Here is a 27,800-nt window from a genome sequence, read left to right on the forward strand (position 1 = left end):
GACTGATAATGGGCAGAACATGAGTGAACACCTGGGAACGCTAACAAAATGCAACAGAATGGTATCTGCTTGTGCTCAGCAACTGTTCAGAACCACAGAGAATTCTTGTTCACTTGTGTCTGTTCTTGTTCACTTGTGTCTGCTCCAGTTCAAATGGCTCTGAGCACTATGGGACTTAACATCTATGGTCATCAGTCCCCTAGAACTTAGAACTACTTAAACCTAACTAACCTAAGGACAGCACACAACACCCATCTGCTCCAGTGAAAAATGAGTTTCAGACCTACAGTCCAGTCTTATAAGTTTAGCAGGCAGATGGATTGGTCATGTTTTGGGCCAGTATGGTATACAGATGTATGACATCTCATTTCTAATGAGACTATTTGAGGGCTGTGCAATATGACGACAGGATCCTCCAACCAACTGTGCTGTCATATAGTCGACATTTGGATGATCATTGGTTGTGTTTCAATATGACAATGCACAAGCACACCATGGGATACAAATGATGGGGAAAAGTCAAAATGAGGGCAGCTCAGTCTGTATTATTGTAAAATATTAGGAGAGAGAGAGAGTCACGGACATGATATGCGAGTGCTGTGGCACGATCTTTTCACAAAAATCCAGTCACCAACTTTATCCTCCAAATGTACAAACATTTCCATGGCACTCACCTTCATAGGGAAAAATGATCATTATAATAAAACACAAGAAATCAGAGCTCACACAGAATGATTGAAGTGTTCCTTTTCCCCACACATTGTTCAAGAGTGGAATGGTAGAGAAACAGTATGAAAGTGGTTTGATAAATCCTCTGTCAGGCACTGAATTGTGAAATGCAGAGTAGTCATATAGATGCAGACATTTCATATCCCATAAGCACGGTGGTTGTAGTGGTCTAGTGGGTAGTGCACTTGACTCCAATCTGGAGGTCCCGGGCTCGATTCCCCAAAAAAACGTGCGGATTTTTCCTTGTTCCAGTGACTGCAGGATGGCCCCAGGTGACGCCAACCTGCTATCAGGTGACTCCTGGGGATATTTCCCAGGGGTAAAAGGAGGCTGGGGTGATAGGCCCATAACCCTCTCCCTCCTAGTGCCACGGCGAACAAAGGCTGCACCCTACCTGCTGTCAGGACAACAGCCCAGTCACTGCCTGCCATCCTACACCTTACTTTAACTTTTATGTTGTATGCGTCTGAACAATTACTTTAGCACAGAACAAATACGTAAATGAACAAGACCAGAATAATTAACATATTCTGTTGGATTTTCTGTTGCAGCAATATCATAAATTAAACAACAACAGAAAGACATCTTCAATCAATTTTCTAAAATTAATGACATACAAGTATTGTATAAATCATTAAAACTGTACTGTACTCTATCAAAATTGTAATACACCTGGACAGATGCCAAAGTTAGCATGCAGCTAGGGCCAGTGTGGACATTGTTTTCAGGCTGTTTCCCCACATCTGACTAGATGAATACCAGACTAGTACGCACACCCCGCATCAGTTACATGATCCTCGAACATTTTGAAAACATTCTCACACTTTCACACACGATAATGTTAGATACATGCAGGTACAGGGTACATAAGTTTTATCCTGGCGAGGTTTAGGGGGAGGTGGCATGGAAATGGCATCTGGCCACAATCTACCACTAATACTGCCAAATCCACATTAACATGCTGAGATTGTGATAACAGGAGATAAAGACTAAGAAAAATAAAAAGTAAAATGTATCAAAGTTGTGAGGTAAAAGTCTGCGCCCACTGCCAGAAGAAAAAAATTAGTACACCCTTTTAGACATTTCCAGTTCACTTCAGATTTAATGTTGCGACAGTGCATATGGAGTACATGAAATGATCACATTTACAGATCAATACTGCAACACATTTACAGATCAATACTGCAACACATTTACAGATCAATACTGCAAATGCTTCTCAGCTACCATGTATCGACCCATGGCAAAACACATACATTAGTACATCGTGTAGCCCGCACAGGTGACAATGCAGGCACTGACTATGGCATTCAGTCAATAGTATTGCCCTGAGATAAATTATGTCACACATACTCAAACTGTTCACATAGTTATGTAAGAGTTGTTGGTTGACAAGTTGCATGAGGCACATCTCATCCAATTGTGTGCGCTCGGTTGGAGAAACTCGGAGAACGTGCTGGCCAGCGAAGTCACTGCTCATTTTTCGGAGAACATCGAGTTTCATGGGCAGCATGTAGGTGAGCACTATACTGTTGGAACAGTACATTACCTTCCAGTTGCAAGAATGCAAAAATAATGGGTGTAACAACATTTTGCATGTACGAAGTGCAGAAACACCAAAGACAAATGAGAGTTGTTTATTGCACCCCAGACCATAAGGCCTGGGGTGGGGCCACAGTATTCGGGATGAATGCACTCTACAAGAGAGTGCTCACCAGGTTTATGTCATTTGCTGATACGACCGTCACTTGTGTGCCATTACATCCTCAAAGAGATCCTCTGATGGCACCACTCGAGCCACACATGTCAGTGCTGTGGCACGATTGGAAGACGGGCTAGATGTGTGCACGTCTGTAGCGCAACTGTCAATAACCGCTTCGCAACAGTTCATGTCGACACATCTGGGGCTCACAAGACCTTTTACTGTGCTGTGGTAGCTGTACATTCTGCAACTGCTGCCCTTACAGTACAACAATCCTAGTGAGCATCTGTGCTGTGTGGATGTCCAGAACCTCGACTATGTGTGTGAGAATGTTCACATGACCACTGATACTAGCAATGTTGCATAACTGACGCAGCACGTCCAACTAGTGTGGCAATTCTCTTGAAAGGACCATCCTGCCACTCGGAAGCCCACAATTTGACTCCTTTTTAAACTCACTTGTTGGCTATAAGAATCACGAGTGTGCCTTCCTGGCATGGTTTCCAGCTTGCTTCACATGTCTGCATCATACTGGCTGTGAGCATTTCCTATTTAAAGGTAGATACATATGACACTCTGGTAACTATGTCATTACACTATCTGTTGGTGAATGACACTGAACCCATTGCCAGTACATCTATTATCCCCAGGAGACGTGTTGTCATTGGAACAAAACTGACATTGTATTTCCAGGTATACTACAATAAGCTGTATCAGCAAAAACATATGACTAAAAAGATGCTAGCCTTACATTATTCTTGCACATTATCATTAGCTTTGATGTTAATATGACAAGAAACATTAAAAGTGCAATATCAAAAGTGAAGTTCATGGGTGAGATCTATGAACCATTCAAAGTAAAGACAGGAGTGAGGCATGAAGATGGCCATCACCTACTCTATTTAACTCAGAAAATAATCATGACATGGGAGAAAAGAGTCAGATGGTAAAGACTGAGAGACACAAGGATAAAATTGTGCACATATTCTGGGCAATGGGCTGCAACCCTCATCCTCCAAGTGCTGTGACAAACAAAGCCTGCACTCTACGTGCAGTCAGACCATGTCACCCATACCATGGTGTGGGGAATATATATGCACGTGTAGATAAAATGTCTGGCCTTTGCTGATGATATAGCCATCATAACAAATAACAGAAAAGAAGACAAAGAAGCTCTACAAACTCTCTATCAAATCTCAGTCGAAACGGGACTACAAATCTCACATGAAAAAAACTTGTACATTGACACAATGTAAAGAGACAGACACCCACTGGTAACAAAGTATGGAAAGATATCACATGAAGAAAGTTTCCAGTGCCTGGAAGAGATTACACAGAAAATGGGACTGAACTAAACATCCAATGAAAAAAGAACCACAAAACTACATAAGGTATTCAGACTTTATAACAAAATAAGTTTTTCCATCAATGCCAAATTAAGACACTATATTACAGTAGTTATCAAAGGCCTTGTAGACCACAGAACAACAGTAATGAAGGGAAGAACAAAAATCAAGGAGATGGAAAAACAGAAGGAAAGCTCTACAGGCCAGTTCAGAGAGAAGGGATCTGGATAAACATATTCACAAAAGAATTGAACAATCACAAACAGAGGATTAAAAACAACACCAGGTAAAGAAGGACAAAGTCCTAGAGACACACACAAATGACGCACAAAATCAGACTTACTAAGAACATTTTTAATATAGTGATGACTAATAAAGTGAAAACCAACTGGGTATAGGAAACCATAGACGATCTCAAGAAACTAAACATCTCCACAGAAGACATCACAGACAGGAAAAAATACAGAGAAAAAAACTGGAAAACAGAAATTTCAGCAGATATTGAAAGAGAAGGAAACGAGGAGGAACTATACAGAACAGAGGAAGAAGAATCACAATAAATATATGAGAAGTTTTTGGAAAGACAAACAAAAGAGACACAAAAAAGCCTTGAAAATTGATGGTTCTTTACTGCTCTCCTTAAGGAGGTATTAATTAACAATAATTCAATATAATAGTAATAGTAATAACAACAACAACAACAACAACAACAATAATCCTCGTGGAGGCCCAGGAAAAGAATAGGCCTCCGGTATGTTCTGCCAGTCGTAAAAGGCGACGAAAAGAACAAACCACTAATAGGGCTAACCGCCCTTTTAGTGCAATTAGTTGGTTCAGGACACAACTAAAGAAGCCTCAGACAAGCGCCGTCATGGTCGGGGACGACGCTTGAACCCTATGCCCGCCCACAATGGTAAGGACACTGCTAGCCAACTGGAAAATGATTTAAATCCAAATAGAGGTGTTTTGCAGGATATGCTTCCTGCAACCACCCTAGAAGGAAAACAAACACAGAGGATGAGATGGTCAGATGATGAGATGGTCAGATGATGTTAATCGACACCTCATGTTCTGTTATTACCAAGCAACAAACCTAGGAACCAACACAACTGGATACAGATCACAAGTATACACAACATTTATTACCAGATACCCAGAATTAAAATTTTTAACAGCACAACGACTAGCTGATCAGATCCGAATAATAATCAAAAATAACAATATACCCCCGTCAGAATTAGAAATCATCAAACAACAAGTACAACAAATACTGGAACAAAATAATGTGCAATCAGAAGAAGAAGAAAATACAGTGATGGACTCACACATCCGAGAGCAAACAAACAAAGAACAACACGCATCAATTAAACAATCAGAGGAAAACGAAATCTTAAGACTGCCGCCAGAACAAGTACAAATAGAACACGAAGTGACACACATGTTAGATATAGAAGAAAAATTTCAGCTGACATATATAGAATACAAAGACACAAATACAGACCTTAGACCATTCTTGCATAGACCGCCAAATAACCCACAAGTAGAAAAAACAATAAAAACTATCAACACTATCATACACAACAAAATAAATGAAAACAACTATGGAAGAGTTACAACTACTGGTTTATATAGGAGCACTCACTACTCTAAATATACACACTAGGCAGAGATCAGAACCAACCAACACACAGAAGAAACCCACAAAACCAGCATGGCAACACAGGCTACAGATAAGAATAGAAAAACTGAGAAAAGACATTGGACAGCTAACACAATTTATAAGACATCAAATGTCAGAAGGGAAAAAAAAAAAAAAAAAAAAAAAAAAAAAAAAAAAAAAAAAAAAAAAAACAACGAGAAAGGTTAGGTAAAATCTCACAACAAGAAGCGATAGAGCAATTAGATGAAAAGAAGCAGAAATTACAAGCATTGGCCAAACGACTTAGAAGATACAAAAAAAGTGAAAATAGAAGGAAATAAAACCAAAGATTCAACACAAACCAAAAGAAATTCTATCAGACAATAGATAACGCAAACATTAAAATAGACAATCCACCAAACATAACAGATATGGAACACTTCTGGAGCAACATATGGTCAAACCTGGTACAACATAACGGGTGGATAGAAGCAGAAACAGACACATACAAGATGATACCACAAATGTCTGAAGTGATAATTTTGCAACATGAAGTCACCAAAGCAATTAATTCTACTCACAATTGGAAAGCCCCTGGAAAAGATAAAATAGCAAATTTCTGGCTAAAGAAGTTCACCTCAAAACATTCACATCTAACTAAATTATTTAACATATTAAAAACAAAGATTCCAAGACTTACCAAGCGGGAAAGCGCTGGTAGACAGGCACAATAAAATCACACACAAACACACACACACACACACACACACACACACACACACACACACAAAAATTTCGAGCTTTCGCAACCGGCGGCTGCTTTGTCAGGAAAGAGGGAAGGAAAAGGAAAGATCAAAGGATGTGGGTTTTAAGGGAGAGGGTAAGAAGTCATTCCAATCCCGGGAGCAGAAAGACTTACCTTAGGGGGGAAAAAAGGATAGGTATATACTCGCTCGCACGCGCGCGCACACACACACACACACACACACACACACACACACACACACACACACACACACACACACACACACCACACACACACACACACACCCACCCATCCATCCACACAGAGAGTGTGTGTGTGTGTGTGTGTGTGTGTGTGTGTGTGTGTGTGTGTGTGTGTGTGTGTGTGCGAGCGAGCGAGCGTGCGCGAGTATATACCTATCCTTTTTTCCCCCTAAGGTAAGTCTTTCCGCTCCCGGCATTGGAATGACTCCTTACCCTCTCCCTTAAAACCCACATCCTTTCATCTTTCCTCTTCCTTCCCTCTTTCCTGACGAAGCAGCCACCGGTTGCGAAAGCTCGAAATTTTGTGTGTGTGTGTGTGTGTGTGTGTGTGTGTGTGTGTGTGTGTGTGTGTGTATGTGTGTTATTTTATTGTGCCTGTCTACAGGCGCTTTCCCACTTGGTAAGTCTTGGAATCTTTGTTTTTAATACATTTTTCCCATGTGGAAGTTTCTTTCTATTTTCTTTACATCATAAATTATTTAACAGTTACATTGCAGACCCATACACATTCCCTAATACATTTACACATGGAATAACTTACATGAAACCTAAAGATCAAGCAGACACAGCAAACCCAGCTAAATACCGCCCCATAACATGCCTACCAACAATATACAAAATACACTCCTGGAAATGGAAAAAAGAACACATTGACACTGGTGTGTCAGACCCACCATACTTGCGCCGGACACTGCGAGAGTGCTGTACAAGCAATGATCACACGCACAGCACAGCGGACACACCAGGAACCGCGGTGTTCGTCGTCGAATGGCACTAGCTGCGCAGCATTTGTGCACCGCCGCCGTCAGTGTCAGCCAGTTTGCCGTGGCATACGGAGCTCCATCGCAGTCTTTAACACTGGTAGCATGCCGCAACAGCGTGGACGTGAACCGTATGTGCAGTTGACGGACTTTGAGCGAGGGCGTATAGTGGGCATGCGGGAGGCCGGGTGGACGCTCCGCCGAATTGCTCAACACGTGGGGCGTGAGATCTCCACAGTACATCGATGTTGTCGCCAGTGGTCGGCGGAAGGTGCACGTGCCCGTCGACCTGGGGCCGGACCGCAGCGACGCACGGATGCATGCCAAGACCGTAGGATCCTACGCAGTGCCGTAGGGGACCGCACCGCCACTTCCCAGCAAATTAGGGACACTGTTGCTCCTGGGGTATCGGCAAGGACCATTCGCAACCGTCTCCATGAAGCTGGGCTACGGTCCCGCACACCGTTAGGCCGTCTTCCGCTCACGCCCCAACATCGTGCAGCCCGCCTGCAGTGGTGTCGCGACAGGCGTGAATGGAGGGACGAATGGAGATGTGTCGTCTTCAGCGATGAGAGTCGCTTCTGCCTTGGTGCCAATGATGGTCGTATGCGTGTTTGGCGCCGTGCAGGTGAGCGCCACAATCTGGACTGCATACGACCGAGGCACACAGGGCCAACATCCGGCATCATGGTGTGGGGAGCGATCTCCTACACTGGCCGTACACCTCTGGTGATCGTCGAGGGGACACTGAATAGTGCACGGTACATCCAAACCGTCATCGAACCCATTGTTCTACCATTCCTAGACCGGGAAGGGAACTTGCTGTTCCAACAGGACAATGCACGTCCGCATGTATCCCGTGCCACCCAACGTGCTCTAGAAGGTGTAAGTCAACTACCTTGGCCAGCAAGATCTCCGGATCTGTCCCCCATTGAGCGAAGCGTCGTCTCACGCGGTCTGCAGGTCCAGCACGAACGCTGGTCCAACTGAGGTGCCAGGTGGAAATGGCATGGCAAGCCGTTCCACAGGACCACATCCAGCATTTCTACGATCATCTCCATGGGAGAATAGCAGCCTGCATTGCTGCGAAAGGTGGATATACACTGTACTAGTGCCGACATTGTGCATGCTCTGTTGCATGTGTCTATGTGCCTGTGGTTCTGTCAGTGTGATCATGTGATGTATCTGACCCTAGGAATGTGTCAATAAAGTTTCCCCTTCCTGGGACAATGAATTCATGGTGTTCTTATTTCAATTTCCAGGAGTGTATTAACTTCAGTCATTACACACAAATTAATTACACATACAACACAGAACAAAATTATAAATGAAGAACAAAAAGGCTGTTGCAAAGGAGCACGAGGATGTAAAGAGCAACTGATAATAGATGCGTAGGTGACATATCAAGCTAAAACTAAACAAAGGTCGCTACACTACGCATACATTGATTACCAAAAAGCTTTTGATAGTGTACCCCACTCATGGTTACTACACATATTGGAAATATACAAAGTAGATCCTAAACTGATACAGTTCCTAAACATAGAAATGAAAAATTGGAAAACCACACTTAATATCCAAACAAATTCAAATAATATCACATCACAGCCAATACAGATTAAGCGTGGAATATACCAAGGAGACTCATTAAGTCCTTTCTGGTTCTGCCTTGCTCTGAACCCACTATCCAACATGCTAAATAATACAAATTATGGATACAATATTACTGGAACATACCCACACAAAATCACACATTTGCTATACATGGATGATCTAAAACTACTGGCAGCAACAACTCAACCAATCACTAAAGATAACAGAAGTATTCAGCAATGACATAAATATGGCTTTTGGAACAGACAAATGTAAGAAAAATAGTCAAGGGAAAACACACTAAACAAGGAGATTACATATTGGATAACCACAGCGACTGCATAGAAGTGATGGAAAAAACAGATGCCTATAAATATCTAGGCTGCAGACAAAAAATAGGAATAGATAATACGAATATTAAAGAAGAACTAAAAGAAAAATATAGACAAAGACTAACAAAAATACTGAAAACAGAATTGACAGCAAGAAACAAAACAAAAACTATAAATAATTATGCTATATCAATATTGACCTACTCATTTGGAGTAGTGTAATGGCGTAACACAGACCTAGAAGCACTCAACACACTTACACGATCACAATGCCACAAATATAGAATACATCACATACATTCAGCAACAGAAAGATTCACATTAAGCAGAAAGGAAAGAGGAAGGGGATTTATCGACATTAAAAACCTACATTATGGACAGGTAGACAATTTAAGGTAATTCTTTCTAGAACGAGCAGAAACTAGCAAAATACACAAAGCAATCACTCATATAAATACATCAGCTACACCACTGCAATTTCATAACCACTTCTACAACCCTTTAGATCACATAACATCAACAGATACGAAGAAAGTAAATTGGAAAAAGAAAACACTACATGGCAAGCACCCGTACCATCTAACACAGCAACACATCGATCAAGACGCATCCAACACATGGCTAAGAAAAGGCAATATATACAGTGAGACGGAAGGATTCTTGATTGGAATACAGGATCAAACAATAAACAACAGATATTACAGCAAGCATATTATTAAAGATCCCAATACCACAACAGATAAATGCACACTTTGCAAACAACAAATAAAAACAGTAGATCACATCACAAGCGGATGTACAATACTAGCAAATACAGGATACCCCAGAAGATATGGCAATGTAGCAAAAATAATACATCAACAGCTTGCCTTACAACATAAACTTATAAAACAACACGTTCCCACATACAAGTATGCGCCACAAAATGTACAGGAGAATGATGAATACAAATAATATTGGAACAGAACCATTATAACAGCTAAAACAACACCACATAACAAACCTGACATCATACTCACCAATAAAAAGAAGAAATTAACACAACTAATCGAAATATCCATACCCAATACAACAAATATACAAAAGAAAGCAGGAGAAAAAATTGAAAAATACATCCAACTGTCTGAGGAAGTCAAGGATATGTGGCATCAGGATAAAGTTGACATTATACCAATTATACTACCAACTACAGGAGTCATGCCACACAATATCCACCAGTACATCAATGCAATACAGCTACATCCAAACATATATACAACTACAGAAATCCGTAATTATTGATACATGTTCATTTATCCGAAAGTTCCTAAATACAATATAACATATACCGTACAGTTAAAAGGAAGTCACGTTTGATCAAGGTCCGCGTCACTTTCCATTTTTAACCAGACATAACCTCTGAGAAAGAAAAGACACAATAATAATAATGACACCGTCTGTGTCTCAAGAAACTGATCTTTGAAGATCAGCTGAAGGTATCTCCCATGTCTTACTCGGTTATGTTTGAAGTTTTCTATGAATTTTTGTAACATGATACTCTTTCCATGTGAATAACAGTAAAATTTAGGCTAATTTGGGAAAACAGCATCAAAGAAATTGTTTATTACAAATGGAACAACAGTATTATAGATTCCCCATGACAAAGATTTATTGTCACAAATTGATGTTATCACCATTCTTGATAAATCTTGTTAATACAGTACAATAAAAAATATCAACACCACCCGATAAATCTCTGTACACGACACATTACCACAGGTGAAAACTACATGGAGTGGAAACAGAGGAAGATACTACAATGCAAAATTGTTTCCATCTTATGACCTTTGTGTTGTTGCTGTGGTATTCAGTCTGAAGATTGGTTTGCTGCAGCTCTCAACACTTATCTATCTTGTGCAAGCTTCATCACTTCCACCTCTGCATATCTATTAAAACACCCACTCATTTAAACCTGCTTATTGTCGTAAAGTCTTGGTCTATTCCTACAGTTTTTATACCCCTTCCCTCCCAACACACACACACACACACACACACACACACACACACACACACACACACACACACACACACACACACCAGCCACCAACCAAGGAAGAGCCTACAGCTTTGATTCAACATCCCCCCTCCCGGTCATCCCTTCATACCTCCCTAACTGTGCTTTGTTCATTACTCCATCTTCCACAATCCCAACGAATTCCTCCACCCTCCATGAAATATACACATCCTAAATACCAATCCTGTAAAACTGTTGTCAACCTTTCTGCCACAACTCTTACCCCTGCTTTAGCTCAAAACCTAAATTCAAGTGTGCTGGACTTGTAAAGGACCTTCTTTCCTTACCTAATCTCTGCAGTGGAAATTTTTTCAATGTGCATCCCACTAATAACAGCCAACAAAAACCTCACATAGAACCTTGTTTAAAATAGTTCCAGCCTCCCTTCCACCCTGAACCTCCCCTTCCAGCCAGTCATCTCTTGGCTATCTTTCAGGAATTCCTTACTTCTAACCTGGCCTTCCTTTCCTTTCCTAAATCCCTCCCTAATGAGACCAACATCACTCCTATGTAACACACAGCTACCCATAGCCTGAAAATCAATCCGAACCTTATCATCTTTCCCACAGATAAAAGGTTCACCACAGTGTTCATGAATCATAGTGACTATGTGGCTGAGAGTCTTCACCAACTTTCTAACACCTCTGCATACAAAACTTACAATCATGATCACATCCCAGAATTCCAACAAGACTCCAGCAGCTATCCAAGACCTTAAGTCCATCCCATAACCTGACTCCTGGATCAATCTCTCCCTCCTCACACCACTCCTTCTTTTTACCTATTCTCCAAACTACACAAACCCCACTACACAGGTCTCTCCAATTGTCCCATTGTGGCTGGGTACAATCCTCCCATTGAACACCGCCTGCAAACCATTATCTGTAACTTCCCATACTGCAATGAAGACAATGCTCACTTCCTTCACTGCCTTTCCACAGTTCCTGTTCTGTTACCACAAGACTCCTTGCTGGTTCCTATGGATGGAAAATCATTTTACAACATCATCCCCCATGCCCATGGCCTCACTTTCCCAACATCTCCCATGCCCATGACCTCACTTTCCCCAACATCCTTTCGATACCAAACCCCCACCTCTCTCCTAATCCCCTTACCCAATCACATCCTGACCCACAATTATTTCACTTTTGAAGACCAAGTCACAGGGTGAAATGCCTAAAGCTTGCACCACAAGTATGAACTGCTATTGATTTGCGGCTTTGACAGTGTCGCCCTAACCGCCGTCTGCTTCACGTCTGCTGTGCAGCGAGCTACCTTAATTTAAGTATTAACTGTATTTTTCTTACTTGTCACTTCTTCTTCTGCGTGTTTTTGCTTTTAGGAAGCTTTAATAGTCGAGTGCTATTAAGTGTTCCATAGATCTCGTGTTTGTTTTGAATACAGTCAGAGAGTCCCTTTAGTCAGCCATAGTGCTAGTAGTGCTAGTGTTTGTTTTGAATACAGTCCAGAGACAGGTAGTGCTATTTTCCTTGTTTTCTACAAGGAGTGGTTAGCAATCACACTTTAGTCAATAATCAACCGCCTTTAGTGAATTAGCAGTCTATTTAAAAGTTTATTAACACTCTACAGTAAATTGACTTCTTAGGATGGATAGGATGTGTGGCTGCTGTGTACGGACGCAGGAGGAGCTGGCCACTCTTCGCGAACAGCTGAGCGTGTTGATGGCCGCGGTCAGCCGTCTTCAGGCTGCTGCCTCGGAGTGTAGCGGCAGTGGGGAGTCTGGTGCATCGCAAGGTACACCCCAGGTGTTACATGCTTCACCCACTGTCCCTGCTGTCGAGACATCTTCGCGGGTACCGGGCGCGGTTGGGCCACCCTCTCCCCAAGGGGAGTGGCGGGTTCAGCGGCGTTCGCGGCGCACGAGGCGGAGGGTCAATGTGGAGGCTGGCCGTGTGGCATGGCCCGCTCTGCCTGTGAGTGGACATGTGGCTGCTCCTTCAGCAAGGTCCGAGCAGGCACATGGGGGGAGGGGTTTATTAGTTATTGGGAGCTCCAACGTTAGGCGGGTGATGGAGCCCCTTAGGGAAATAGCGGAAAGGTCGGGGAAGAAGGCCAGTGTTCACTCTGTCTGCTTGCCGGGGGGTCTCATCCGAGATGTGGAGGAGGCCCTACCGGCGGCGATAGAGAGCACTGGGTGCACCCGACTGCAAACTGTTGCTCATGTCGGCACCAATGACTCCTGCCGTCTGGGTTCAGAGGTCATCCTCAGTTCGTACAGGCGGCTGGCGGAGTTGGTGAAGGCGGAAAGCCTCGCTCGCGGGGTGGAATCAGAGCTAACTATTTGTAGTATCGTTCCCAGAACCGATCGCGGTCCTCTGGTTTGGAGCCGAGTGGAAGGCTTAAACCAGAGGCTCAGACGATTCTGCGGAGAGCTGGGGTGCAAATTTCTCGACCTCCGCTATCGGGTGGAGAAATGTAGGGTCCCCCTGAATAGGTCAGGCGTGCACTACACGCCGGAAGCGGCTACGAGGGTAGCGGAGTACGTGTGGAGTGCACATGGGGTTTTTTTTAGGTTAGAGAATTCCCTCCCTAGGCCCGACAAGACGCCTCCTGAGACGCGGCAAGGCAGTAGGCAAAATGCAACAAGGAATAACAATATTAATGTGCTTATAGTAAACTGCAGGAGCGTCTACAGAAAGGTCCCAGAACTGCTCTCATTAATAAACAGTCACAACGCCCATATAGTACTAGGAACAGAAAGTTGGCTGAAACCAGACGTAAACAGTAATGAAATGCTAAACTCGGATTGGAATGTATACCGCAGAGATAGGCTGGACAGTGAAGGGGGAGGCGTGTTTATAGCGATAAGAAGTGCAATAGTATCGAAGGAAATTGACGGAGATTCGAATTGTGAAATGATTTGGGTGAAGGTCACGGTTAAAGCAGGCTCAGACATGGTAATTGGATGTCTCTATAGGCCCCCGGGCTCAGCAGCTGTTGTGGCTCAGCACCTGAAGGATAATTTGACAAATATTTCGAGTAGTTTTCCCCACCATGTTATAGTTCTGGGTGGAGATTTTAATTTGCCGGATATAGACTGGGAGACTCAGCCGTTCATAACAGGTGGCAGGGACAAAGAATCTAGTGAAATATTTTTAAGTGCTTTATCTGAAAACTACCTTGAGCAGTTAAACAGAAAACCGACTCGTGGCGATAACATATTAGACCTTCTGGTGACAAACAGACCCGAACTATTTGAATCAGTTAATGCAGAACAGGGAATCAGCGATCATAAAGCGGTTACTGCATCGATGATTTCAGCCGTAAATAGAAATATTAAAAAAGGTAGGAAGATTTTTCTGTTTAGCAAAAGTGACAAAAAGCAGATTTCAGAGTACTTGGTGGCTCAACACAAAAGTTTTGTCTCAAGTACAGACAGTGTTGAGGATCAGTGGACAAAGTTCAAAACCATGGTACAATATGCGTTAGATGAGTATGTGCCAAGCAGGATCGTAAGAGATGGGAAAGAGCCACCGTGGTACAACAACCGAGTTAGAAAACTGCTGCGGAAGCAAAGGGAACTTCACAGCAAACATAAACATAGCCAAAGCCTTGCAGACAAACAAAAATTACGCGAAGCGAAATGCAGTGTGAGGAGGGCTATGCGAGAGGCTTTCAATGAATTCGAAAGTAAAGTTCTATGTACTGACTTGGCAGAAAATCCTAAGAAATTTTGGTCCTATGTCAAAGCGGTAGGTGGATCAAAACAAAATGTCCAGACACTCTGTGACCAAAATGGTACTGAAACAGAGGATGACAGACTAAAGGCCGAATTACTAAATGTCTTCTTCCAAAGCTGTTTCACAGAGGAAGACTGCACTGTAGTTCCTTCTCTAGATTGTCGCACAGTTGACAAAATGGTAGATATCGAAATAGATGACAGAGGGATAGAGAAACAATTAAAATCGCTCAAAAGAGGAAAGGCCGCTGGTCCTGATGGAATACCAGTTCGATTTTACACAGAGTACGCGAAGGAACTTGCCCCCCCTCTTGCAGCGGTGTACCGTAGATCTCTAGAAAAGCGAAGCGTTCCAAAGGATTGGAGAAGGGCACAGGTCATCCCCGTTTTCAAGAAGGGACGTCAAACAGATGTGCAGAACTATAGACCTATATCTCTAACGTCGATCAGTTGTAGAATTTTGGAACACGTATTATGTTCGAGTATAATGTCTTTTCTGGAGACTAGAAATCTACTCTGTAGGAATCAGCATGGGTTTCGAAAAAGACGGTCGTGTGAAACCCAGCTCTCGCTATTCGTCCACGAGACTCAGAGGGCCTTAGACACGGGTTCACAGGTAGATGCCGTGTTTCTTGACTTCCGCAAGGCGTTTGACACAGTTCCCCACAGTCGTTTAATGAACAAAGTAAGAGCATACGGACTATCAGATCAATTGTGTGATTGGATTGAGGAGTTCCTAGATAACAGAACGCAGCATGTCATTCTCAATGGAGAGAAGTCTTCCGAAGTAAGAGTGATTTCAGGTGTGCCGCAGGGGAGTGTCATAGGACCGTTGCTATTCACAATATACATAAATGACCTGGTGGATGACATCGGAAGTTCACTGAGGCTTTTTGCAGATGATGCTGTGGTGTATCGAGAGGTTGCAACAATGGAAAATTGTACTGAAATGCAGGAGGATCTGCAGCGAATTGACGCATGGTGCATGGAATGGCAATTGAATCTCAATGTAGACAAGTGTAATGTGATGCGAATACATAGAAAGATAGGTCCCTTATCATTTAGCTACAAAATAGCAGGTCAGCAACTGGAAGTAGTTAATTCCATAAATTATCTGGGAGTACTCATTAGGAGTGATTTAAAATGGAATGATCATATAAAGTTGATCGTCGGTAAAGCAGATGCCAGACTGAGATTCATTGGAAGAATCTTAAGGAAATGCAATCCGACAACAAAGGAAGTAGGTTACAGTACGCTTGTTCGCCCAATGCTTGAATACTGCTCAGCAGTGTGGGATCCGCACCAGGTAGGGTTGATAGAAGAGATAGAGAAGATCCAACGGAGAGCAGCGCGCTTCGTTACAGGATCATTTAGTAATTGCGAAAGCGTTACGGAGATGATAGATAAACTCCAGTGGAAGACTCTGCAGGAGAGACGCTCAGTAGCTCGGTACGGGCTTTTGTTAAAGTTTCGAGAACATACCTTCACCGAAGAGTCAAGCAGTATATTGCTCCCTCCTACGTATATCTCGCGAAGAGACCATGAGGATAAAATCAGAGAGATTAGAGCCCACACAGAAGCATACCGACATTCCTTCTTTCCACGTACAATACGAGACTGGAATAGAAGGGAGAACCGATAGAGGTACTCAGGGTACCCTCCGCCACACACCGTCAGGTGGTTTGCGGAGTATGGATGTAGATGTAGATGTAGATGTAGATGTAGATGTAGATTGGTAGCCAGGGACTCATTATTGTTACCCAATCAACAGATTGTAATAATACTTTCTTGTGCAGATGTACATTTTTAAATGAAACTATGCTTACTGACATTAACAAACTAAAAACAGGGTAAATCAGAATGTCAGTGGGGTTTGTTGCAGGATTCTAGTACAAGTTGTCTATGAGATACAGTATTTTTAAAAGTTTCCACACTAATACTAGTTTGTGCCACTCAATCTAGGTAGTTGCTAAGTATGATGTTGTTTGCTTACAGTGTGTTTGTGTGTGTGTTCCACGAGTGCCTTGTGACTTGCAAGTCAGTTAGTGTGAAACAGTCCAAGCAGTAGGTCATGAGTGGACAATAGGATTTACCAAAGCAGAAAAAGGTGACATGCTCATGGTGTATGGAGAGTGTACAAAGAATGCAGTTCATTCTTGTACAGTATATGCGGCAATAAATCCCAAACAATGTCAAAACCATGTCAACCATCTCAGCAATCATTTATCAACCTCTTCAACCAGTTATGTGGAAGTTATAGCCTAACTCTTAGCAACATAACAGAAGAAAACATGTAGTTGATCCACATGTTACCTCCTGCACAATCGCACAAGGAAATGGCATTAATCAGGCCAGTGTCCTATGCATTCTCCATTGACATAGGTTTTAATCCCTTTCTATAAAGAGCAGCATGGAACTGATCAAGAGAATCGTGTAAACTTCCATACGTGGGTACTAAGATAGGATACGTATCATGTATCTTATTTAGTGGTGAGAGAAATTTTAACAATCATGGCCTTGTAAAGTGCTGAAATAAGCACTATTGGTCTGCTATCAATTCTCTTTGGTTGTGGCAGGTGGAATGTCAGCATCCTTGGAATGTAAACATGTGATGTGGGGCAGTGAAGCATCAGCCCATACACCCGTTTTTCTTAAAAAGAATATCGAATGCCACAAGTATCACAGCCTCCTAACAAACCATCTTCCGCAGATGCTACAAGAGATTCGACTGCAGACTAGGAGCAACTTGTGGTAGCAATATGATGGCTGTACAACCCACAGTGCACGAAGTACAACATGGCTTCAAAGATTGGATGCAGAGGACCTGGATCTTGGTTGACCCATTTGCCTAATTTCATGCCTGCAGACTTTTTTCTATGGGGAAAGCTGAAAGATGCTTCTACAAGGGCATACCAACTACATCTGATGATATGCAATGATGTATTACTGCAGCCTGTTGAGTTGTCCCTGCTGAAATACTGGTATGTGTGCAGCAGTCTTTCCATACCAGACTAGAAGCATATACTGGTGCTGCCAGTGGTCATTTTGAACACAGCCTGTGATGGTCAATTGTCTCATTACTGGTCACAATCCACATAACTAGTGTATGGACTTGGACTGTTCTTTAGTGTGTGCTACCACAGCTAATGTACAAGTGTTGGCGTGGGAACTTTTCAAAATACGATATCTCATGAATGGCTGACACTAGACTCCTGCAACAAACACTGCTAATAGACTAATTTACCCTACCTTTAGTTAATACCAATAGGCATAGTTTCATTTTAAAAAGTGTATGTTTGCACAAAAAATGCACTTTATAATATCACTACAATCTGTTACTTGGTTACTAGCACAAGCCCCCAACTACCAATCTATCCTGTGAAAATCACACATCAATAGCACTTTTCATTTCTGCAACGTTTGTGGTGCAAGTTTTAAGTGATTCTCCCTGTACAAACAAATCTGTAGTATTGCCATGGGTACTCGCATGGTGCCATCCTATGCCAACTTTTTTATCGGCCATCAGGAGGAGTCCTTTCTATCCAGTCAACAGTTAAAACCCCTTATCTGATCCAGAGTAATTGAGACAATTTCATGATCTGGACTCATGGTATAGACTGCTTCTTCCATAATCTAAAAACCTACTCCCAAATCATCTTAACCCGATCATTCTCAACTCAATGTGCCATGTTACTAGACATCGATATCCATAAATACATGTCAAGGGGACCAACCACCAACAGTACCTCCCTCCACTTTGACAGCTGTCACCCATTCCATGTCAAAAAGAGTCTTCCATACAGCCTTATCACACATTGACTCACTATCCCCAGTGGAAAGCAGGAGTTGTCTAAATATGGCAATAACACTACCAGAGTCACAGTATCCTATCCACCTCATTCATAAATAGATACCCCGTGCCATCTCCTCATCTCTCACCAGTAACCCTGTTAACCAGACAATGGTCAGCACTCCTCTAATCACCCAGGCCTTAAAAAGCTCAACCACATCTTTCACTAGGGCTTTGACTATCTCAGATGGGGTATACTGTACTCAAGATACTACCCACTTCCTGCAAAGTAGTGTTCCACTGACCGCACAATCTAGAGAACATCCTTGTCTCCTCCTAATCCTGTGAGTGACCCAGGTGCAAGACCTGTCCTACAAATCCACCCACCACCTCCTACAGCAGTCCAGTCGCAGGCATCTCCCACCATATAAAAGGCATGATTGTGTGCAAAAGCAACCTGTTAAAAATCAGCTATGCTGCAATTACCATACAATTTTCCATGTAGGGATGACAAGTAACCAACTGTTCACTTGCAGGAATGTCTAGCACCAAACTGTGGCAAACCACAGACTTGACATTCCAGTTGCCAAGAGGCTGTACACCACTTCAACAGCTGCTTCACTAGACATATCATTTGGATATTCCCTTCCAGTACAAGTTTCTCTGAACTACACAGGTGGAGATGGTCTCTCCAGCACATCTAGTGCCATCCACCTGACCTAAACCTCTGCTAACTTGTTTCCCACTGTATCACTTTACCTTTTCCCTTCTCTCTTCTGTACCCACCAATCATTTCCCATTCAGACCATGTACTGTCTTCTCCAATCACTCTGCTCCCCCCCCCCCTCTCATGCAGCTACTGCGAGTGTGTACATTTGGATGTTTGTGTCATTTCCAAACTAAACCATGTGCATTTTAGACATGTTAGATCCACATAATTTACCTGTAACTAATTTTCTGAGATACTGAGACTGCTGCTTACTGGCTCAGGGTTTCTATTTTCAGCTAACAGAAGTATTTTCTACAAACAAAAGTGTATGGGACAGGATATTTACCAGTGAATCATTCACACTGGACACCAAAAAGACTGTTGTGTGGAACGTAGACAACCCCCGAGATGGTGCACCCAGGCAGTGTGACTGCAGGAGCAGACAGCAAAAACTCTACACAAAAGATGGTCCAGTGCTTCTCAGAGCTGACACTCAAAAATTATCAGGCAAAGTGTCTGTATTATGCAAATTAATGTAGGATTAGAAAGTGACAAATGCGGTTACCAAAGCAAATTAGATGATGAGCATGCCATCAGTATTATAGCGCTATAGGAAATGCATTTAGGTGATAATTCAGCAGCTAAAAGCAAGATTACACAATATAAAGCACTATCAATACTCCTCTCAATTGTTATGAGCATCCACAATAAATGAAAAAAAGAAATGGTTCTTGGATTATGCTGGCTTAAGCTGTCAGAAAATTAGTGATGTAGAAGTAGTTAGGATAAAACTCAAAGGCATGGTTATTACATCAGTCCACAAATCACCCAACGAGAAGTGTCTGACACTAGTCTTACATACAGCAACTAGACAGCACATATATGTTTAAGATTTTAATTCCAAAACACAACCTGGACATACATAAATAGAGACAAAAATAGAGAACCATTGTTCAAATGGATCAACACACAAGAAATTATTTAAGTTTGATGCCAAGGAATTTAAAATGTTTTGGGCAGGCAGATGGAAACTGATACAAAACCTGACCCATCAATCTTTTCCACTGATGAGAACAAATTACCACTGAATCACTCAATAGTAGTACTGAAACATTTTTCAAGGAGTGTACATTGGCTCACAAAAGTCATCATTGGTGCTGAAATATCAGTTACAAAATACATTGATAAACCCACATGGAAATTTGAAAAAGCTAACTCGATACAATACACCCAGGAAGTGGAGAGCAACCTGCACTGGACACCTCAAAAGGCAGAAAATTACACAATATCTGTGGCAATTACTGCAGATGTAGCTAAATGGAATATCTGAAGGAAAGTAACAAAATAATGTGTACTAGGATGGGTCAAACCTGCCCAAGTCCTCTACAAAGGATACCAAGGGACTAAATAATTTTTTGATGACATTTTGTATTTAAAAATATTTTTGTGTATAAATTGTTCCTGTTGATGTAAATTTGACAATTTAATAAACGGTCATGCTTATGAACAATGTAAGAAATAGGTGTTATGTAAAAGCCAGTGTGCTTTTGTTTGAAACAAAAGGTGGCTGTGGGGAGTGGAAAATGTGGCAAGAGCGAATTGGCGTGCTACCTTGAGCAAGCGCGGGAAGTAAGTCACACAGTCTGTAGGCAGCAGTGATTGAGGTAACTCCTTTGTGAAGCAGGAGAAGTTTGCCTGCAAATTTTCATAAAAATGCCTTGGTTGAAGACTGCAAACAGCTTGCAGCATAGCTGCGAGTTGTTGAGCTACTGTATGTAAAATTGAAAGAAGCCAAGAAGAGAAATTGAGCCCATACAGAAAGAAACTTGCAGGGTAGTGTCGCCATCATAACTGTTCACCACACCCAAGCCTACAGCCACCAGATAAGATTTTTTTTATATTTTTACTTTTGTACAGCATGAATCATTAATTTAAACTTTGTTTTAATAATCATTCTTGAACTTTGCGGAAACTGGCTCACCCTGTTATTTCATCCTAATCATACATCTGTATAGGGTTCCTTCCTGGTGTTTGATTAATCAGTGTCCTGTTTTACAGACTTATGAAGTGCCAAGTTAATATAAAGAGGCACCATTTAAATTGCTTTAGTGTAAATAATAAAAATGTTTTCTTAACTATTGCAAAGTATTATAGTTTGCTTACATAAAATTCAATCAGAGTGAAGCCAAGTTACTAGAATCTGTTAGATGTCTATACTGAATTAGTTCAAAGAATTATAGCTTTTGAAAGTAAATTCCATTAAGAAAGAGGTTTTCTTTAAGTGAAATGTTCAGTATAAAAAGTGTGTGGTTTAGTGTCTAAGTATTTAAGTTTCTTGATTATGAAAAGTGCTTTTCTAAAGGTTGTCCCCCCACCCTGGCTAATTTTTTTTAGCTTCCTTGAAGTTATCTACTTGGCTTTTTCTTTTTTAAAAACATAATGTATAATGTTTAAGTGGGGTAATTTATTTGAAGAACCAACTAAACAGTAGCAAGAAACTAGGCAAAATTCACATTTCTGCTTCTCCAATACTTCACTATTTCATTGCCAGGATAAGTTGGTGACCATTAAGTACATATTATAAACCACTAAATGAACTTGGAACTGAGTTGTCCTAGCTTCAGTATATTATTATTCATACTGTGTTGCTATCTAACCACTGGTTAAGATCTTAGGAAAAGAAGTGAAGAGTCCAATTTACTTATCCATTAGACGCAACACACAATAAATCCTGTAAGAAGGATAACTCTATTGATTATATTTTTCTATAGACAGGACTATCCTTCCATAGTGTATTTTATTTGAAAACTAAACAAAATTTTAGTAACAGGGTTATACGTGGAAACAGAGAGACAGGGTTTCTGTTATTTATGTAAAAGCATACTAATATCATAATGGTAGTGTTATAAGGTCCTATTAATGTGTGGCCATGACATTTGTTAAATGTCTCACCACATTCCTATTGAAACTCTTTACTCTTCTTGTAAATAACTCCTATGATAGTTTTATACAAATGTCCACCAAGACTTTGTTCGTCAACTTTCATTTATGTAACAGCGATCTTTTAGATGTATTTAAATCAGTACTGTTAAGAAATCAGTACTATAAAGAAATACTGACTAGCTTTATTTTCAAGAATCTCAAGTTTAAGTTATACATACTGTTATCCTCCAATAAGAATCATTGGCCGATTCTTCATCTTTGACAGGTTCATCATGCCTGCAACGCAAAACATTATCTTTTGCATTAACAGATGAAATCCAACTTTTTAAATTTAATAAATGCTTATACAAATATAAAGCTTCTTCAAAAAATGTATTTCTGACAACTGCCTGCCACAGATAATTTTCACTGAATGTTGCAACCCAGTTATTTTGCTGATGAGAAGCAAATGTTGATTTTCTCCCTCTCTTCCTTCACCATCTCCTGTTTTGTTCACCTTGACATATTTCTACCAAAAAGACTACCCCAATGGATCCACTGCTTATATTTAACACACAGTAAATTCAGTGCAAATATTTCCTTAAAACAGGATGTGCATTGACAAGCTTGAATTAATCAGAAAAATATAAACAGATACTAACCATTCCACAACTCTTACAAAATACATGCATTAAGTAATCATCAAAGCTACTTTTTTTTACAGCAAGAGGACTAACAGTCAAAATGGTGCTACATGCTACAGGCAGTGCAATACAAATTTATTTTACTCATTGCTACAGCAATAAATGTACTTATAAAAATATTCAGACTTAGACTATAATCAAATTCAGACAGAGAAAATATTCTAACTAAAGAGATATAGCTGCCATAGGCAAAAAAAATATAAAAAAACTTATACGAATCTTAGCTTTGAGAACCAAAAGTTTCTTCATCTGGAAAAAGTAAAGAGAGAAATGAGAGTGTTCAAGAATTAAGGATGAAAATTCAGGATCTTGAGTCAAGGCAGATGGATGGTTAAATGAATGAAAAAACTAGACTGGACATGATGAAATTCCGTTGCAAAAGAGCAGCAGATGACGTGATTTTAAATGCTGAGAAATAAAACGTCTTCAAGAGGAGCCACCAAAAGGTCACATAAGTGAAGAACAAACTGAAAATACTCCTAAATGGGCTAAAATAGCGGCAAATAGATAAAGGAAACAGAAAGAAAGTGCTGAAGAACAGGCAACCAAACAACAATAATAACAGCACATTGTAGCGATATATACAGTAGCAGTTCCACAACATGTGGAGGAAGATTTCCCACTAACAGAGCAATAAATTCATGAAGACATCAACTCATTGGAAAACATCAAAGCAACAAGTGATGACTCCACTACAGCAAAATTATTCAAATAGTCAGAACACATAAATGATCTACAACTGCTTTTTGAGAACATTTGGAAAGCTGAAGAGATTACGGAAAGCATTAATCCACAGCTATGAAAAAAAAAGGGGACACACAAAATGTCAACAATTGCAGAGGTGCCTCACTTCTGCCAGTGGTATACAAAATATTATCAAAAATTCTCTGGACAGAGTTGTAGAAACTTTAGACAAATAACTGGGAGAATCTCAAGGAGCTCTAGAAAGGGAAGATCCTGCACAGAACAGATTTTTAATAGAAAAACAATAATTCTCCACAGACTGTTAATCACCAAACCTATAATAGTATCAGGTATTGGTTTCAAGAAAACATTTGATATGGTAGGCAGAGAAATTATAGATAAAAATCATCAAAGAAGTTTGTGTTAAAGCAAACATAATCCTCAAAACTCTAGCAAATAGAATGACTGAAGCTAAATTTATGGGAGAAGTATCTCAACCATTTGAAATAAAAACTGGTGTTAGACAAGGGGACAGTTTATCACCTTTACTGTAACACTGCATTCTAGAAAAAAATAGAAACTATCTGGAATTTGGAGAAAAAATCATAAAATTGAACCAATAATTCTAGGACGAAAAACAAATGGAATTGAGGTAAACTTCCTGGCTTCTGCAGATGATTCTGATATACTGTCAAAACATCTGACGGACATATTTATTGAAAGAAAGCTTCTGGAAGAAATAGCAAATAGAGCTGGTCCCAAAATTTCCTAAAAAAAAAAAACCGACATTGATGACAATTTCAAACAATGCATCAACATTCTTAGAAAAAAAATGTAAAATAGCGTTAGTAAGTAAATTTAAATATATTGGACAAACTGTACAACAGAATGGACTAGAAGAATTTACAGTAGATGCAAGAGTCAGCAAACTGTAGAGAGTAAATTGTTTGACAAAGGATATTTACAACAAGAAATGTACAACTAAAAAAACAAAACTAAAACACTACCCCACAGTGGTATGACCAGGATGTTTATATGGATGAGGATGCCTAATGATGAACTATAAGCTGGACAGAACAGAGGTTCCTCAAAGGAGCATTATTAGAATATAATGTTTGCAATACAAGCTACAGATTGCTGGAAAATGAGAAGTAATGAGGAGATCTACAAAAATTTTGAGAAAATATCAGAAGTAATGGCTAAAAGAAGATTAATCTCTTTTTAGAGACCTCTACTGAATGAGTAGTTCTGGAAAAAGGAATCAACAATAGCATGGATTGCACAAATAAGAAAGAAACAACATCAAAGAATCAGAAAAAATAGAAAGAAACCTTTTACAGATAAAATACTAAAGGATCATTACCTCTCCAAGATCAAAATTAATTTCATCCCTCTCAATAAGACCGTGAAAACCGGAAATAAAATTCATAAATATGATGTTGCGAAGCTCAAAATCAATCAAAACATATTGGAACAATGCCACCAGTAACTGACAGTTGAATCCCATAAATCGGCAGACATTGCCTCCACGATCCAATAAGCAGCTAATACCACAATCCTGACAGCTAAAAAGAGATGGTGGAATGAGGTTTGTGATGAGGTGGTGGCCCAAACAGCAAGTGCATGGAAAAAGTGGAACTCCACTAGGAGACCTGAAGATTCTAATGTATTCCATGCATTTTGAAAATATGCAGCCAGAACTCTACGAAGGGTTAAGCAATTGTATGAGAAACAGCAGTTAGAACAGACCGATCAGTATTTCCAGATAAACAATGCCAGAGACTTCTATCAGACGTTCAAATCGAACCTGAAAGGATACCAAGCCCCTAGCTTTGGTTTTAGAGACGAAAATGGAAAGCTCTGTGTTGTGTACATAGTTCCGCGTATTCAGCATGTACACAACTTTCCCACTAGAGCGCGCCCCGTTAAGCACAACAGCGCAGGCACAGCGCTCGTCCGCCTCTGCACTACGAGATGGCGCTGCCATAGAGACGGACCAAATTCTGCTTCTGCCGATTTGCTTATTAATATGTAACGCAGCCAATGAGATTGCTGCTAACGTAGAACCTTTCCTTCTCGCGGATCACACTCGCGCAGTGATACATGAACGCACGAGATATTATAACGAGTGTAAAGACCTCCGATAAGTCAGTCTGCATTTGTCTGCACCAGTCTGTATGAGTTCTACATTTGTCTGTACCAGTCCATAGTCAAGATTAAGTCTGCGTCTAATAAGATTACCATATTCCTGTACATAGCCATGAAGATAAATGTATAGACACTTTCGTCAAGTATCCAAGATATATGTGAGGATAAGATTAACGTATCAATACCAAAGGAACTTCATTGTCAATTGAAAATAACATCCAGAACCAAGTTAAGTAATTTTTATGCTTGTTATTATTTTAATAAATGTGCGTGAAAATTAATCAAATTCTGTTTAAAGTTGGTCACCGTCAATCTGCTACTCTAAGCGTGCAAGTGGCATTACTATCGTCTGACCTAATGGCAGAAGATAAACATGCCACAATAACATCACGAGACATATTGCTGACACTCGCCTACTTCGTTAGAGCAACAAGTCAAATAATCTGATGGTGTGTGTACTGAACGTCTTACAGCATGCAGTATCATGTCTCGTTATTTTGAAAACCTACTTAATTGTGATGAACTGAAAGAAAGACTCCCTGTATGTGCCCCAAGCCACAAACTACCCAACTCATCTCCATCTAGTAAAGAGGAGACCAAAGAGATAATCAACAACTTTAAGAATAATAAGGCAGCTGGAGAGGATTCAATAGTGGCGGAACTACTGAAGCTGGCAAACAATGAAACTCTAGATGTACTTTTTGAGGAGATCTGGAGAGCTGGGATGATACCAACTGAATGGCAGTCAGCTTTAATCCATGTCTACACAAAAAAGGTGATAAAAAGATTGTCAATAACTATAGAGGTACCTCATTAGTATCTGTTCCATATAAGATTCTCTCCAAAGTGATATAGAATAGAATAGAATAGAATAGAATAGAATAGAATAGAAGATCATTGTAACCAACTGATTGGGGACTATCAAGCTGGTTTACGAAAGGGCCATTCTTGCGCAGGACAGATCTTTGACCTGAAGAACATCATCAGGTACAAAAAACTGGAAGAAATAACTATGTGGTCAATTTGTTGATTTTCAGAAAGCATGACTCCATCGACCGACAGGCATTAATGAATATTTCGGTAAAGTTTGGGGTGGATAATACATCAAGAAAGCTGATCAAACAAACTCTCATTAACACAGTGTCAAAAATTAAATTTATGGGTGAGGTATCTGAATCCTTTACAATCAGAACGGACATAAGACGAGGAGATGGACTATCCCCACTCCTTTTCAATTGTGTCTTGGAAAAGGTCATTAGAGAGTGGAGAAAGTTACTAGCCCAAGAAGAAACAAATGAAGAGTGGTTCAGACTTGGTCCTAAGAACAAAGGGGTGTGCATTGACTTCTTGGATTTTGTGGATGACCTGGCCATTTTTGCTAACAACATAGAGTCAGCAGTCAACAAGATAAATAGGCTGTCAGAAATAGCTGAAAAAGTTGGACTCCAGATCTCTGTTCAAAAGACAAAATATATTATGAACATCTGTGATGGACCTGAATGGATGATCACCAACCTTGGAAAAATCGGACAAGTTAAGAATTTCAGTTATCTTGGTAAAGTCATCCACCAGGAGAATGGATTGAAAGAAGAAGCAATTGTCAGGATGAGGAAGTTAGACCAAGCATACCAACTGACAAAGAATACTTATAACAAAAAGTCTATGAGTATATGGGCCAAGTTCCAACATTATAATACAGTTGTAAAACCTGAGGGCTTATAAGCATCCAAAACTTTGACCATGAATAGACAAGGTCAAGCTGAGCAGCTGGAAAAGTGAGAGCGTAGGATATTAAGGAAAATCCTAAGGTAATAGATGGGTTGATGGACGATGGCAAATGAGAGCAAATGAGGACTTGTGCAGCAAGACAGAACCTATCACACCATCCATTACGAAGAAACGATTGTTATTTTATGGTCATCTCATGAAGATGGACGGTGATAGACTAACAAAAAGAATGATGAGTTTCATCCGATCTAA

At 40.6% G+C, this 27,800-nt stretch overlaps 1 protein-coding gene across 2 annotated transcripts in view; it reads right to left on the minus strand.

Moving 5' to 3' along the window:
• Positions 1-27,800, minus strand: part of LOC126291800 (molybdenum cofactor biosynthesis protein 1) — a 135,059-nt gene that overhangs the window by 21,048 nt on the left and 86,211 nt on the right. Inside the window, exon 8 of one of the 2 annotated variants that reach the window (XM_049985498.1) lies at positions 22,524-22,581. The exons of the other annotated variant lie outside the window; for it this stretch is intronic. Within the exon in view, the coding sequence (XP_049841455.1) occupies positions 22,526-22,581 (56 nt within the window). The 3' untranslated portion in view covers positions 22,524-22,525. The remainder of the gene's footprint in view (positions 1-22,523; positions 22,582-27,800) is intronic. 2 annotated transcript variants of the gene reach the window in all.

The sequence above is a fragment of the Schistocerca gregaria genome, chromosome 9, assembly GCF_023897955.1.
Source record: "Schistocerca gregaria isolate iqSchGreg1 chromosome 9, iqSchGreg1.2, whole genome shotgun sequence".
In the NCBI taxonomy this organism is placed as follows: Eukaryota; Metazoa; Arthropoda; class Insecta; order Orthoptera; family Acrididae; genus Schistocerca; species Schistocerca gregaria.